At 39.5% G+C, this 16,475-nt stretch overlaps 1 protein-coding gene across 3 annotated transcripts in view; it reads right to left on the bottom strand.

Annotated features, from left to right (window-relative positions):
• The window catches only part of LOC118416038, a 47,270-nt gene that overhangs the window by 5,079 nt on the left and 25,716 nt on the right, over positions 1–16,475 (bottom strand). Inside the window, exons 11-40 of one of the 3 annotated variants that reach the window (XM_035821084.1) lie at positions 15,910–16,062; positions 15,510–15,661; positions 14,918–15,073; positions 13,067–13,198; positions 12,587–12,704; positions 12,351–12,438; positions 12,070–12,153; positions 11,768–11,878; positions 11,554–11,626; positions 11,285–11,337; positions 11,006–11,150; positions 9,875–10,081; positions 9,642–9,701; positions 9,229–9,307; positions 8,645–8,735; positions 8,224–8,304; positions 7,961–8,132; positions 7,654–7,802; positions 6,971–7,151; positions 6,521–6,699; positions 6,281–6,376; positions 5,294–5,459; positions 4,384–4,535; positions 3,724–3,901; positions 3,190–3,371; positions 2,795–2,890; positions 2,131–2,278; positions 1,402–1,562; positions 744–906; positions 374–490 (exon numbers count right to left, since the gene is read on the bottom strand). In XM_035821084.1, the coding sequence (XP_035676977.1) occupies positions 374–490; positions 744–906; positions 1,402–1,562; positions 2,131–2,278; positions 2,795–2,890; positions 3,190–3,371; positions 3,724–3,901; positions 4,384–4,535; positions 5,294–5,459; positions 6,281–6,376; positions 6,521–6,699; positions 6,971–7,151; positions 7,654–7,802; positions 7,961–8,132; positions 8,224–8,304; positions 8,645–8,735; positions 9,229–9,307; positions 9,642–9,701; positions 9,875–10,081; positions 11,006–11,150; positions 11,285–11,337; positions 11,554–11,626; positions 11,768–11,878; positions 12,070–12,153; positions 12,351–12,438; positions 12,587–12,704; positions 13,067–13,198; positions 14,918–15,073; positions 15,510–15,661; positions 15,910–16,062 (3,923 nt within the window). The remainder of the gene's footprint in view (positions 1–373; positions 491–743; positions 907–1,401; positions 1,563–2,130; positions 2,279–2,794; positions 2,891–3,189; positions 3,372–3,723; positions 3,902–4,383; positions 4,536–5,293; positions 5,460–6,280; positions 6,377–6,520; positions 6,700–6,970; positions 7,152–7,653; positions 7,803–7,960; positions 8,133–8,223; positions 8,305–8,644; positions 8,736–9,228; positions 9,308–9,641; positions 9,702–9,874; positions 10,082–11,005; positions 11,151–11,284; positions 11,338–11,553; positions 11,627–11,767; positions 11,879–12,069; positions 12,154–12,350; positions 12,439–12,586; positions 12,705–13,066; positions 13,199–14,917; positions 15,074–15,509; positions 15,662–15,909; positions 16,063–16,475) is intronic. The other 2 variants (XM_035821086.1, XM_035821085.1) reach the window with 2 other exon arrangements.

Here is a 16,475-nt window from a genome sequence, read left to right as displayed (position 1 = left end):
TAAAGTATAGTCTAGTATAGTATAGTATAGCATAGTATAGCATAGTATAACATAGTATAGAATAGTATAGTATAGTATAGTATAGTATAGTATAGTATATACTTCATTGTATAGTAAAGTATAGTCTAGTCTAGCATAGTATAGTATAGTATAGTATAGTATAGTATAGCATAGTATAACATAGTATAGAATAGTATAGTATAGTATAGTATAGTATATACTACATTGTCAGAATCTGAGTAGTAATGATGACACAGATAACATTATATTATACATTCTATCTACATAAATCGGTATGTACACTGTTACTATGACTATGACTATATATAATTCTTATATCATGTACGGGATCGCTAATTGGTTTAGCACTCACAGGTTTCAAATTCAGAAGTATTCCCCCAGCATTCTGGACAGTTACAAGTTTCTCAACTTCCATCCTCAGGTTGTCGTTGCTGTCAACAGGTTTTGATATGGAGAACTCGATGTAGTTCTGTAAATAAATGCAAGACGTTTATATATTTCATAGAACGGGAACGCCATTTTTGCAGTTCATGACCCATTGTGTTGGATATTGTTTTTCATTCCTGCTGAAACATAATGACCACCAATATAAAATTCTTGCTGTTTTCGATTAGGAATCCATAATCAATATGAATGTAAACGAGGATTCCCTGCAATAGAGTACAGTAGTACTTTTAATTTCGTAATGAATGTTTTACTCTAAACAACACACGACCACCCACCTGCCCTCTTTCCAGGATTCTGCTTGATGTCACGTACTGCTGGGATATGCCAGCATTCGTCAGTGCAGTTCTCAGTTTGGGAAGAAGCGCGCTTCCTGACACGGAATGCTGACTGACCAGGTGTCCAAAGTCAACATTGCTGAAGGTCATCCTAACGACCATGCTGATGTAAACATAAAAGCAGCAATCTCATTTGGAACAATCTCATTTGGAGTAATAGAATATGAATAACGAAAAGTATACACCACCTACACATATTCGCAACAAAAACATAGTCAGGTTGAATTCATGAAGAAAATGAAATTCTTTTCTATTTGTAACTAAAAGAATATCTTCCATTTGCTTACACACTTATTTCGCTTTATAATTAGCCAATCACTAGATTTAAAGGGGACATTCTTTGAAACCCAAACCATACCAATCCCCCCTATGTGAAATACGTTGTTCTGCTACCTCAATGACTATGCCCGGGGGGGGGGGGGTACAATGCACACGCTCTCGGAACCTTGAAATAGCATGATGAATACGATGAATATAGACAGGACGAAATATGTCTAAGTGTGAAAACTAGTAACGTTACACATAGTGATATCTAATCACTTTATGTGAACGAGTAGATATATGGAAATTACCTCATTCTGCGTATGATATAACTTACTCTGTGAAGTCTTCAGGGTCGCGAGTTCTGAACAGATATGGATTGATCACATTCCCCACAGATAAATCAACCGCCAGTTCGAAAGCGTCTCGAATCTTCTCTTCGTACTCCGGGAGGAAGGGATCCTGCATGGTGGCCTGAAGCTCGAAGTTTATCCCGTACTGGGAAAAATGGATGCAGTTGATGGTGAATAAAGAAATATCATTCCTATATGTTTTATTAATATTTACTTCGGTATGTTTGTCCAATCAATCAGCGCTAATCCACATGTAAACGTAGTTTTTATTATCTGTATATCTTATAGTTCTATGACAAGCTAAACGTACCTGCACAGAACAAAGCCAAATCACGTCCTTGATAGAACGTCAATATCAATATCCAAGCTAGTAGAGATCATGACAGTGTAGTATACAATTCATACTTAATGCCATGATAATAAACATGGCGGTTTTAAAAGGCAGAAATACAATTTTTGGTTTTAGATGAAACAAAGATACCTTCTGCGCTTTCTATGGCTATGTTCTACTACACGTGAAGGCCTCCCAGGAGGGTGATAGTGAGGTAAACTGCCATTGAATTTTGAATAACTTCACAACGTTTTGCCTCACATATTCTTATGACGTAGGTGATGGATATGTTGTTAAATTTAACCTTTTATTCATTCACAACAGGCCACAAATAGTTAACCTAATGCTGATTTCTTTAGCAGTCTACATCTAAGCCACCTACATCATTAATGGCGACGTTTCTGATGATCTTGTCAGTTGAACCAAAAATGGCGGCCACCTCTAGGCGGAACCGGTCCACAAGCTGCTGTATCTGCCCTTGGGTCAGGTCACGTGTCTGGTCACAGGGAATGAAGTTGAAGTGATCTACCCTGGGGAAATAAAGAAAGAGCAAATTTGTATAGTCACAATTTGTCTTCCAGTAAACTATTTGCAGAAAATCTTTAACAGTTGTCAAAAGTTTTGACGGTACATCGCAAGATCTTGTTGAACTGATTCATATAAGCTGTCTGCAAAAGACAATGACCGATAATCAAGTCCAAAATACTTTACTTTCAAAATTTATATTCCTTTTCTTAAACGACTCAACGAATATTGTATTTATTACATTGTATTCCGCCTCTCTTTCATCGAAATATGGACATTATCAAGTTAATCATATCACCAATAAACCAACATTGAAGTTTATCACTGGCTCTGTCAATATCTGTCATTTCTATCTGTTTGAATAATGAAAGGCATTGTCACTATAAAAATAAGACATTTATAATATATGAAAGGTGTATTTGTAAACATTGATTATGATTATAAAGGTCAAATCAGACCTTTCTGCTTACTAAGAATATATCAGTTTTTTTTTGTTATGTGACATATAAAATATAGGCTACCATTCTACAAGGTAACAGTCGTCTCCACATCCGGGACCTTCGTTCAGTGTGCACCAGCCACAGCTCGGGACAGCAACGCACTCGCCTTGGGAAGGACTGTGGAATATGACATACTAGCCATTATTACAACCAAATGTCATACGTAAATCGTGTTTACATATATGTTACAATTCATACTGTTGCGTTTGTGCCCAGGATGGTTCACAAAGTTTTTGGCCAAAATAGGAAAACAATACATGCCATTGCTGTCAGTATTAGGACTCTGCAACTATTGTGAAACAGTAGGGGACAATGAATTATTTCGGGTGTGCTCTTAAGCATGTTACTTGCACTGCAAGTTAAGTAGCGCGCATGCTATGAAATAATGTAGAACGTAAAATCAAATACAAACTCACATTGTCGAGCAGTTGTACTGACAAATGCTGTAGAAGCCGAGCTCGTAGGAAATATCCAATGGCGGAACTACTCTTCCTGAAATCTCAACGCCAATTGTGCTGCGTGCGAAGGCTGCTGCGATGAAAGCCATGTTGGTGTCTTTGCGGGCGGGATCTTTGTTTATGGTGAACGGTATGACATGCTGTGGGGAGAAAAGGGTGTCCGTGGTTTACTCTTTTTTTTTTATTTGCGATATAATGATAGGTTGTCAGTTTGTTCCACCATTTCTCTTCTAGGTGTGTTAAACTAGTTTTGCATACCATGTTAATGTTCTTGATTTATTGATAGGGATAATATCGTAGAAGGAATAATACTTCAACCGCCAAATGTTACGGCACCTTACCTGTAGACTATATCCTGTTTCACACTGTTAACGTGCTACGATATGGTTGTTTTGAAATCTAATACCATGTACGTGTTGTTTTTATACAAATGAATAAAGAATTCGTTAAAATGCACATCAAGGTGTAGGATGAGTTGAATGAAGGACTCACATCCTTTGCCCAGATATTTGCCACCGTTGGTGCAAGCTCAGCAGGAAGAACGCTGCTGCTAACGCTCCTGTTGACCATGGCCCGTACTGCATCTTCCAGACGCCGCCTCTCCGTGAAGTCGTGGGATAGAATCTCCGTGAAGTTGTGGGCAGCATCAAACCGGAGGAAGAACTTGATACTGTAAGAGACATATCAATATTCTTTTACATTCTAAACGTAAATGCAGCAAATATCTTTAGATTGGTTAGATGTGACGTCGTACTGACATACGTTTTAAGCAGGAGTTGCCATTGATAAAGTATAGGGTTAAGTATTATTGAGAAGATAGGCAGTTTGACGTCAGAAAACCAATGTGTGTTTCAAAGATCAACAACCACATTTGACTCGTTGTGTACGTCACCGAAGGTGGCGTATCCGGAACAATTAAGTACTGAGCCATCCTAAAGAATACTAAAGCAAAACTTTTGTGTTGAAATCAAGATTAATCCATTAGGAAATCCTCCAAAGAGGACTTTCATTTCAAGCAGGTCCCGGGGTCTCAAAGGCCACAGGCTCAAATAGATGTACAACAGCATTTTGCATTTTGTCGATTGAAAAAGCAATACAAGTTACGAGGAAGAAGACTGCAGATAAAGAGTGTATAAAAAATGCATGACCTACTCTGTGTAGTCGTTAGGATCCCAGACTGGGTATTGGTTGCCGTTATATCTGAGGGTGACGCCAGACCAGTTGGAGACGTTCCTGAGGAAGCTGATGATTTCAGGAGTGATCCTCTGCAGCATGCTGCTTTTCAGGGAGAAGGAGACGGTGCGCTGTAGTAGAGACATCGAAAAACTGTCAGAAATTTTCAAGCGAACTGACAACAGAACTGAAACATTGTTTCAACACAAAGAGTAAGTGCATCGAAATGTGTACTGTCCTTCTGCAGTCTTTCTAAGAGGTATTCATCAATTAAGTCGCGTGACGTCAGCATATACCTTCCTCCAGCTGCGGTACAAGCTGATGTGATTTGATGTAGACGTAGCTGCTTGTGTTACGTTTTGGAACGTATGTCATTGGTCACATAAATTTTGAAGATGACCGCCATAGGACAGTTGTACAATTAATGCCCTAACACGTTGTGTTAGTGCGAAGAATTAGCTGTATTATAAGAAAACACATAATTCTCTCCAAAAGTAAAAACTATCGGATTTTTAAGTCCTATCTTTTGAGAAGATTAAGCCGGTAGTGATTTAAAATTGTATTGAGAGAAAGCGTATGCGTGTGCGTGTGCGTGTGCTTGTGTTGTGTGTGTGTGTGTGTGTGTGTGTGTGTGTGTGTGTGTGTGTGTGTGTGTGTGTGTGTGATTGTGTATGTGTGTGTGTGTGTGTCTGTGCATAATGTATGTGTGTGGGCATAATGTATGTGTGTGTGTGTGTATGTGTGTGGGCATAATGCATGTGAGTGTGTGTTACATATCAGGTCGTTTAGCGCGACGTGCTTCGGCGCTTATTATCTTGTTAGTTGACCGAAAGTGTTGAATGGTATGAGCATAATACCTTAATAAGACATTGCTAAGAGGAAAACTTACATTTGCGATGGTGACATTGAAGATGTTTCTGGATGTGTTAAACCCATTGAAGTTAGCTCTCAGGAGCTGGAGTACTTCATCTTGGAAACTGTCCTGGATTTGCTGTTCTGTCTGGTTGTCTAAAACCTCAGGCAGACACGGGAAAAACACGCTCAACTCCTCTTTCCTTGATGTGAAAAAGAGATGAATAACTGTCATGATTCAAATGTGGATCTGAATAAAGTCAAGTCAAGTCAATGCAAACAATCTCACTGTTGTTGTAGACAGGCTGACAATCAAAATACTTCTTAATTCCAAATTTCCATTCAAACTGGTCATATTTCTGCAAAACTTATTCTGTGGTACATTAAGTTAAGGCTGTTAAGACATGTATTAGTTGTTATTTTTCATTTGCATTGTTGGTATAGCTATCATTTCGGCAAACTCCATACGCACTGTACTGAAAATAGTTAATGTCCCCACAAGCAGAACAGAATAATTGAGTAAAGCTTCCAGATATAAGCAAATGGATCATCCTTTCTAATAAAAGAAAGAGTCTAAGGAGCCGCATAATCCTTTTTAAAACGTTTATGGTCCTAAAACGCGACGTAGTGCTTCCGACCTTCTAGTAGTACCTAAGCCAATGAGAGAGGTCTACAGACGATCATTGGCTTACTCAGGCTCACTCCTTTGGAATGCACTCGTACCGGACGCTAGAGCTGCAACCTCAATCTCAAGTTTCAAAAGACTAATGACACGGTTGCGATCCACGAAAGAGAATTGAATTAACGAGCTAATGATTATTATTTGTTTTCATTATCATTATTCTTTCATTTATTTACGCATGTATTTAGCATTCCTTTATTCGCTGTATGATCATTAGAAATTTTGTGTTCTGACCCCTATCCTCCTCTAATACTCGACCTCCTCGAAAAGCGGCCTTCAAGGCCGATGGAGTATTTTTTCGAGTTGAAATAAAGGCACAAACAAACAAAAACGCAAACTTACGTTTCCTCTTGCAGCAGACAATCAGCACCGCAGTGTGGCGCTCCTTCAAACACGCACCATTCGCAAGAGGTATGTTGATAGCATGCAAGCTCATCTCTAAAATTCCGTACAAAAGAAACAAAAAAGTTTTAGAAATTGAATCAGGATGGACATCAAACGGCTACTAAACACAAAAGGACTACATTGAGGGCAGATAATTACAGTCCAACCTCTCGAAAACGGCTTTAAATGACATCTAACCTCGGTTCACAGACAGGGGGGCAGAAGGCACAGCTTTCGGTGGTGTGGTAGTTTATTGCCTGAATTTGAAGGCTTCCCACGTGGGTAATGAAGTTTCCTATGTTGTTCACGATCTGCAGTTCTTCTGCCCCTATTGCATCTACCTGGTCTAGCGGGACGCTGATGCTGAAGGTGCAGTTCTGTCAAAACAACAAAAATAGTTACACAAACATACATATACTTAAGTTAATACTGTTTTATTACATAATATGTGTACATCTCGAGAGAGAGAGAGAGAACAGTTCAGGCTTGACCTCTAACGTAGTTTGTCATTCACGCCAGCTTTCGTTTTTTTCCTTTTGTAAAAAAATTGTATCTGCAGGACACTATGTATGTATTTTTCGTCAAAAGACATTATTTATACTATATTCATGACTCATCACATCGCTAATACTACAATAGGTTACATACACTTTGAATCCATATTTTGTCCAAGTTCAGGGTGGCGACAGACGAAGGCCCGAGCGTGGCGATGACAAAGTTGATGATGTCCTGCTCTAAAACATCACGAAGAGTGAAGTTCGACTCCAGCACGGCGTCAAAGTCTATGTCTCCTCCGTTCTGGTCTTCAAAGCTGATCTCAAATTTGACACTGTAACGGAATTGTGTGTATATTTTTTTCTCAAGAAATCTAAAATTTATTAGATACTACTTGTATAATACTTCGTAGAAGAAAACAACATTGTAATAAAGGTGTTTCACACCAGTGCACGTTATATTTCATTGTCTTCCAAGACGTAAATGCCTTAGAAGTGCAAGGTACGTAAAAAAGACTGATAAGGTGACTTACCCAAAATGCGCCTCATACACTAACCTCTAAATGACTTAGACGTTCCTGATGAAAAACATCTTCAATAGAAACAATCGATTTTAGAGTTAAGTGCAAAATTGATTAGCATCTTTCTGTAGGGATACATTTGGGATTCTATGGATTGTGAGTCAAACAGCCTAATATTAAAGTCGTCAATTCGAGCTTTTCTGTTCAAAGATAACATTTCCTTTTGAGTATCCGTCCTACATTTCCCGGTGTTATATGTCCCACATCAACACTTAGGCTTTAGTAGAAAAGATGAGGAGATATCAATTGTGCTTACGCGTTGTTCAACTTGTCGTCAGGATTAGCCGATCTGAAGCCATCGAAGGTGAATTCCTGGTCCCACGATAGGATGTCTCGAATGGCGCTCTGCAGGCCCGTCAGGTTCTGGTATTCCATTGTGCTCTGGATCCTAAAGTTGATGGTATCCTGTGGACAGGTAGTAGTATTGAACACAGTTTTGGTCAATGGTATTGAAAACAATCAATGTAAGAATTGTTAAAACATTACTATAGCTGAAGAGTTCATCTAATATTCCATACACATAAATGAGTCAATAGTGCTAAGAGTAGCTGAAGAAAACTTACCCTTCCCACTTGGACGGCGTGAATGACTTTCTCCGGCACCTGGAATCCTCTGTTTTGTAGCGCGGCGCGCAGAGAACTCAGGAAGCTGTCAGCCACGTCCTGCTGCAGCTGGGATGTACCATTCAGGTTCACAGGGACGAACAAGCACGGGAAGTACGCCGACATGTCTATACTAAAAGACAAAAGAATATTGTGTTAGAAAAAGAAAATAACAACACTACATATCAAGAAGATCAACATATTTTTTTAACCCTTAAACATACCTATTCTCAGTACAGACAGGAAAGTCCATCTCCTCCTGCCAGACACAGTGTGGGAGAGCCTCACAGGAAATGTTGTCTGATCTGAGGTTAAAGAATGTAATAAGCCTTATTTGAGATGGTAAAGTCTGTTTCCGTTCACATAATACAGCAAACTGATGGTAAATACGCTGCTAATATAATCTTTTATGTAGCTCATAATGTTACACATGGTAGGGATATCTTCAACAAACAAACGTAGGGCTATCACACCGCAAGTCTAGCGAATCTTGAAGTACACATCGTTTAGAACACAATACTCGTATCCTTGTGTCGTGTTTTGATAATCAAATTTTGTAATTAATTATTGGACGTTGATGAAATATACAAACGATATATTGGCATAATAGAATTCGTTGCATTTATGCAACAAACAATGACTTACTGTGCACTACATCTCTCCCCACATTCTTCCACCTCTGGTCCAGGTGGGTAAGGTGGTCCTGGTCCCACAGTAGTTAGGTCCTTGGGAGAGGCTAACGGAAAAAAACTATTATTTTACCATTAAGCGTATAGATATGCAAATAACAGGTAAATCATTGGCTATCATTGCTATTTGCATTTATGTCATGTTTCAAAACTGATGCTTTGCTGACCCAGAGGAGAGCAATGAGAAGAAGTCGCCGGCTTACATGTGGGTGGCGAAGGGCATGCTCTTAGTTTTTGTCTAGTTCTACCTACAATAAACATGGTGCATTTCAGAAGGAGGAACGCTGATGCGCTTAGCACGTGTAAAATGCTGTTACGTATAGTGACGGACAATTTCACGCAGGCAAAGTTTTAGCTTTGAAACGAGTTATCAATATATGTTGTCAGCACGCAGTTAGCACGACATTTAAGCTTTTGAATGTTAATTTTAGTTTACTAACATTCAGTGACGCAATAACGATTGCATCCTCTCAATTGACTATAAATAATGACTTAGGTTTGCACTCAATATAAATGTTACTTTGGTTTGGTTGTACTCACGAGGACAGGGAATGTCGGACAGAAGGCGTTGGATTTCATTGGTGCAGGAATCGTAGTACCAGTCGCAAATACAGGGGCACTGAAACAAGGGAAAGGTGTGAAATGTTTGTTGATTAAATTTCATATCGGTGGAAATACTGCGCATTAAAAGTATTGGATGTAAACATAGAGCAGTCATTATGTACTATACTGGAAGTAAATATAACCAAGAACGCAATAAAACTTAATGTCATCTTAGTATGACTATCAGATCAGTAGATCATGTCTGTCTTTGTCGAAGTTAGATATTGGATTTAAAGTGTGACCTGCACTTTTACTATCACCCTCAGTAATAGATGGATGTACAGATACTCGTACTGGTCTAGTCCATGTGCATGACATAGTGGTGAAATTAACGGAGAGATGAAATTCACCTGACAAAGTTGCAGCTCCTCTGTGCTGCATGTTAGACAAATGTCATTGCAGGAACAGTTCTGAAAGAAGACAAACAACACGTTTGTTGGCATTCATCTTACGAACAGATAAAAACTAGTAGACTACAAGCAGTGCAAACTCAATTCTTACGTCTTGTACTAGATAGAGTATACGACCACGACATTGAAATCTCAACAAAAGGTGTTTATTCAACGTGACTGTTGTCCCAAACCTGGTTGCCGCCGACTGTGATAGGACGGTCATCACAGTTGTAGGTATGCCGGTTGTGCAAGGTCAGAATGAAGGTGTTGGTGGAGTTGATGGGATGCAGGGCGAACTGGTAACACGGCGGGCCGGTGGTGACCTCCAGGCCGATGAACCCAGTTGTGTCGTAAAACAACTGGGCATTCTGGGTAGCATAGTTGTTGCACCATTCCGCCTGTAACATTAGAGTAAAAATGTTTTGAATGCAACAACTGCACGGAAAACGGGCGCGTGGTTGAAAGGGGGTTCCATAATACCGTCAGGAAGAAACACGGCACAATTAACTGCCGCTATGTACTTTTATACATCCTCTGTTGTTCCTTCCTTTCCTGTTGCTAATTGCACAAAACAAAAACCTGCATGACCATACAGAAAGTCATGAGAAAACGGACGTATACTGTCAAGAATTTTCAGTTAATTTTGGTCCGTCACAACCGCTATGACGTAAAACTTTACAGCTAGCGTAGAAATAAAAATTGCGGGAAAATGGCGGCGTACGTTCAATTTTGCCAATTCAGCCGTAGATACGGACTAATATGCAACGGTTCTTCACACTTTTACACGTGTTGTAGGTCACCAACAGAAATCCAAGATTGCTGTTGAATCATGCTCGTCTTGTGCCATGAGCACGTGTGATTATTATCTACAAATCTGACGATGAACGTGACAGTGTGTTCGTCCCACGACGAGCTCGCCTGCCCCGAAAAGGAACTGAAAACTTTTGGACTTTTTTTCTTCGAATTCATCGTTAACGAAGCCTTTTTAAAAATGTGTTGAACACGTGGATGTCTGAAGTGTGCATACTTCAGAAATAAAAATAAATACTGTAGATGCACCAATAGATCTCCTTAAATTCATCGCTGATTAATTTGTATTATGATTAGTGGCGGTATATGATAATGGATGTTAGTGATTTGACCTCGTAGGGCAGGGACAATGTAGACATGCTTAGCATTTCACTGATAAGATGGATAGATTTAAAATACATGATAAATCATAGCAATGTATCAAAATATATTATTCTTTGCAAAATAATTTACTCTATCATCCCTTTACTTATCACACATTGTGTATGTACATATATTCTAATTGCCCTTACCCTGAGATATTCCCCTCTGACGATGAGAGTCTTTGCGAGCCAGGGGAACCTGTGAGTCAGGTGATCGTGCTCCATGTCCCGGATGTTGTTGTTGAATGTTGACAGATAGTAGGTTGTTGTGTTGTCCAACGACTCCATAAAGTATCTGGTACATACCATGTACAGAGTGACGTTAGACTATAAACTTTTTTCTAAAGGAAGTAACCAATCTTGCTGCATCCAAATTTACTTACAACCTTTTCAATGCACAATTTTGTCTGACGTAACCATGTCACTTACCCACTGTCGTCCAACAGGAAACAGTCATATTCATCAGATAAGCATTCAGGGACCTAGAAGCATATGGTGGATATTATATATTACCAGGGTATCATATCTGTAGTAGTAGGCATCCTATCAAACATAACAAAAACACATAAGTCAGAAATTTCCTATTGTTAATTTACTTTCTAATCTGGTATCAACAAAATTAACTGTTGTACAACGCTAGCCAAATGACATATTGTAAAATGCATTTTTGAAACAATTCTATCTATGTTGCTACTAACCTCTGAGTACAGCATGGAGTAGAAGTACTTCTCCGTGATGTCAGCAGCGATGACTCCTAACAACTGTTCGGTTCTGCAGACAAATGAGGCATTATTTTCAATCTCTAAATACTTGCCTTGCCTTGCCTAAATACTAATAAGCAAGTTGACAGTTTTGAATGCATAAACAGTGATTTGCTCAGCACAGATTTGAACCTAAGTGAATGATTCTTACTTTGTGTGTAAGATGGCCCTGCTGATGGTGACCATGTTGCCGCCGCCGAACAGACTGGGAACCGGACGGGAGAAGGTGTAGTCTTCGGGTCTGCTCAGGGCGCGCGCATACCTGCAGATAAGAGAAAACGCTTAAAAATGGAAATGACAAATGTCCATAGCTAGAGAAGGCTGCGTTCCACGTAATTATGAATACGTGTAGAAGGTGATACGGTGTATGTATGAATACGGTGTATAATAATAGGTGGTTTGCATTGTGACCTTTTGCCTTTGAATTACGAACAATCTGTATTATCGACTCACCATGTCTGCCGGGTGGGGTCGTACCGCTTGTCTGTGATGATTCCTGGGAAAATTCGGAACACACCGCTCTCTGTGCCGAAGTATCTGTAAGAAGACAAAGAAAACGTTTCAGATAGTTTTCGCGTAAGATTTATATCTATGCGAGTAAAAAAAAAATCAGTCTGGATATTTGTCACACATACACAGACAATTAATAGCGTGTACGTTAAGGTTTCTCAGAAAGCTTGCTTTTCATACACCAAAAAAGTGATTGCGATGATTTGTCAACACAGCTACATTACCTCCAGACGGATTCCTGGCCGTTCTCTCTCCAGTACTGCTCAATCTCAGCCGACAGGATCGCGTCAGTTCGGACGCCTTCTAGCAGCCCTTCATGTGACCAGTCAGAACATTGTATCATTACAGTTGGGTACATAAATCAATGTACATAAAGTCAAATCAGACTGTTACAACGATTTCAATGAGGCTTTTGATGTAAGATTTAATACATATAACATATTACTGTCTAGACATATACCTGGATTAGCAGCAAAGCCGGCAACATCATTGATGAAGAGTTCAATGTCGACAACATCTTCGAAGGTCTCCAAGGTGCCCAGGTAGCTCGTGGAGTCAATAAAGGATTCTGGTGGGAACTATGAGTTGAAAATATGTGAAGAAAATATGATGATACTAATGGTGGTAGCGTTGATGAACCCCTGAAAATCAACATGGTTCGTTAATAGATGGCTGCTTGAAGGTACCAGCCGTTCGAAGTAATAAGCATTGCTTCTCTAACCGGTTGTAGTTATATGTTAAAACGAGGAACAGAAAGAGGGCATTTTGTCATTTACATTACACATTGTATAAAACACCTGTACTTTGAAAATCCTTTCAATGTGACAGATATTATTTGAAACAGAATGGGATACAGTATCGTGGTGATAGATAATAGAACAATAAACTACACTTAAGTTGGAGCCATACACATTGCAAAACTAATCACGTATAACCCTACCTTTATAGTTGACTTATCAGGTGTGGCGTACTCGCCATACAGACTACAGAACTGTGTATCACCGGTGGCGTTGTTCATGTACAGCAGGTCCAGCCGGTGGTACAGGTCGTCCATGTTGTCTTCGTGTTTCACCTGTTTCCATAAGAAATTTATAAATCTCTCTATATATAGCTTTTTGGCTTAACAATGTGCAAGTATGAAAAAGCTACATGGAGGATTTATATGTTATGATTTAATTTTAATTGGTCTATAATAATCTGAGCTCGCCGTCGTGTATCTATTTCATTGTGTCATCACTGATTTCACCATATTTTGTCCATACAGCAATGCAATTTCATTAACATTAACAAATGTGTAACAAAATTGATGATATTTGCTTCGCTAGAGTACATCACCACTTTGTCTTGTTCACTGATATGTATAACGGGGGCCGCCCTAAGATGCCCCCTGCCCTAAGATGCCAGGATGTTTTGCTGATCTTATTACGCATAAGTACGCCGTGTTTGTTGCCACTGACTATGATGATTAGAAAGGTAAATAAACCAAGTCCAAACAAACAGCTTTTTTTTTCTATTAAAAAAATATTCACACATATTCAATTCCCTTTTTTTAAGGATATTTACAATAATGTTGGTAACGCCGAATCACTGTGGTCATCTGTTACTAGTTATTGGTGGCTCGTGTCCATAAATAAACAACCAGTGAAAAACAGCCACACAACTGTCATACACATAAGAAATAAAGCTTCACAAAACACTACACATCTTGGTCTTCAAATGTTTGTTGAGTAGAATACCGGCCATAGAAAAAAAGAACATAAGCATCACCGCCGTTGTTTTCTCCAGGGAGTGTGGCCCCGCAGGTGGCAGACGAGCGAACGCCCAAAAGATTTGTTACTCTAACAAATGATTCGTACCGTCTATAAAAATGAAACTTCACAGAGTGATGTCGAATATGTTTCCCAATACGTACACAGAGTTTTTTTTGTGATTTTGGCGTTGTCGTTTTTTGCAATGATTTTGTTAGTCAAGTCAAGTCATTCAGTGCATTTCGCCCATTTCCCATGAAAACACGACCTGGATTGTGAAAGATTTAGCCCTCCTCGCGGGAGACAAGAAGCACACACAATCACAATTCTACTGTCAAAAGAAAGATATTATATCATAAAATTAGAGTTTTATTTATGTTTGTCTAAATTGGTCACCAGCTTCCGAAGAGAGCAAATTCCAAAAGCGGGGCAAGTTAGGGCGCACTGTCTAACGCAGCTCAAAATCGGAATTTATATTCATGATAACGTCCTCGGTGTTTTCCAGTTGTAACGTGGAGGGGGAAAGGTTCATGAACCATATGAAATCATTTCTAATGCAAGTATGGTCTCTAGATGAATGTGTTAAAAATTCATTGATCAAAACTTGACCACTCTTTGGCAACTAGTGATGGAGCGCCGTGAGTTCGGGTGCGTAAAAAAGCGGGCATCTTAGGGCGGCCCCCGTTACCAATAAAAGAATGTGTAACAAATGTAAAATAGCAAAAACCCAAATTCTTCAATTTTGAAAATGCAAATTCGTCTTTTGAGAGCCATTGTCTAACTACAGTCAAACCTGTATTAGGGGCCACCTCTACAGAGGGGCCACCTGTCCACAGTGGCCACTTTTTGTCGGTCCCTTGGGTATTTTATCTACAAGTTGCCACCTCTATACAGAGGCCACCTGTCTATAGTGGCCAAATTTGTCCGGTCCCTTGAGTGGCCGCTATAGACAGGTTTGACTGTATACTGTTCATTGTAGATGCATATGTTCATAAAGAAGTTATGTCAATGAGCATTCAATAGCAAGTCAGAGTAGTAATTACCGGAGTGGGGATGGCTATGGTCTCATCATCCTCAAAGAAACAGAGCACCACGCTGTACTTGGTGTCAGGGATGGGCTCGTAGTAGAAGGTTGCAGCTTTCTCTATGGTCACGGCTCCGTCGAATTGGGCATTCCCACGGCCAATGGGGACTTTCACCTGGCATGGAGAATAAAGGCAACTTGTTATAAACAATACTGTAGTTACTTATCAACGATGTAACTTACGTGTACATACAAGCAGCAGGTGCATTTCTCTGTTTTCATTGGTACAATCGTATTAGTTTTTTTAAACGTTTTTCTGCAATGTTTGCTATTAAATAAACAACAACAATAACACACACACTAATATACATGTGCGTGCACTTTTAACAAGGCCTTCTTGACAGAATTGACAGAAATATAAGAAAACCATACTACCAAAAATAGTCAAGACGTTTCAGATCGTAATGTTACTGACAGAAGTGTTAGTTGGTTGGAGTTATTTCGAATGAAAACAACAACAACAACACAATACCAAACAAAAGGAGCCCCTATTAACTACCAAAGGTTTGAACGGTGCCCGCACAAGAAGCGGTTCAAAGAAACAATCTCACCATAGTATAGTAGTCTCCTGTGTCTCCGTTCAGTATCTTCGTGACCTCCCGTGACCTGAGAGCTGACTCCATCGCCTCCAGGCTGAGAAAAGTCGGTTCTATCCTCCATTCCATCGGTTTTGGCAGGTTCCTGTGGATCAGGACTCGGTCGTCTGTGGAAGTATGAAAAGAGTGTCCCATGTCCCATTGATTCCTTTACCTACGAGTAGTACTTGATTCATCAACAAATTTAATATCAGCTGATGTGCCATAATGAATGTGAAAATCAGACACATAACATTATGTCTTAAGAGTTACAAAAAGTTGAAATGAATGAGTGACTTAAGGTTAATTTCATATAGTTGGTCAACAAATGCAATCTTGATTGTGCAACACTTTTACCATGTGATCTGCCACTCACCCTCTCTGTCCACCAGGAAGGCGTAGGAATATTTGCCGATGTTGAAGTTGGCGATCTCGCGGAACACGACGTCCATGGAGATGTCCATGGCCGTCACACCGAAAAAGACGTCACCGGTTTCAATAGTGGGAAGAGCGGTATTTATAACCAGACCTGTAATTACAACAATGAAAGGGCAACATCCAATACGTTGGAAAATGTTTCAAACTTCTGTTTTCTTTTGCTATTTTGTTTGTTTGTTTACGTTTATGAAGGTTAGACATCCAGGTAAGCAATATTCAAATACAATTCAATCTCTACAACTGGATAAAAACGGATATTTATTTCCGGACGTTTCAAGTGACATCCATCACTCTTCTTCAGCAAAAGCAGAATGAACTAGTCAGAACAATTCAATTCCAGTACAGCCAACTAGAAAAACTGGACCAGGTAGTTTAACCACTTGATCGTTATGATCATATGCAAAAGGTTACACAAATGTAAATCATGTTAGCATAGTACCTATTGTCAGACAACACCATAAGAAAAAACTATTGTCCTTCGTGGTGCATGGCGGGGTCCCATGT

Source organism: Branchiostoma floridae, chromosome 5, assembly GCF_000003815.2.
Source record: "Branchiostoma floridae strain S238N-H82 chromosome 5, Bfl_VNyyK, whole genome shotgun sequence".
Lineage (NCBI taxonomy): Eukaryota > Metazoa > Chordata > Leptocardii > Amphioxiformes > Branchiostomatidae > Branchiostoma > Branchiostoma floridae.
The sequence above is the reverse complement of the archived record's forward strand: the minus strand, read 5'-3'. Positions and strand labels throughout refer to the sequence as shown.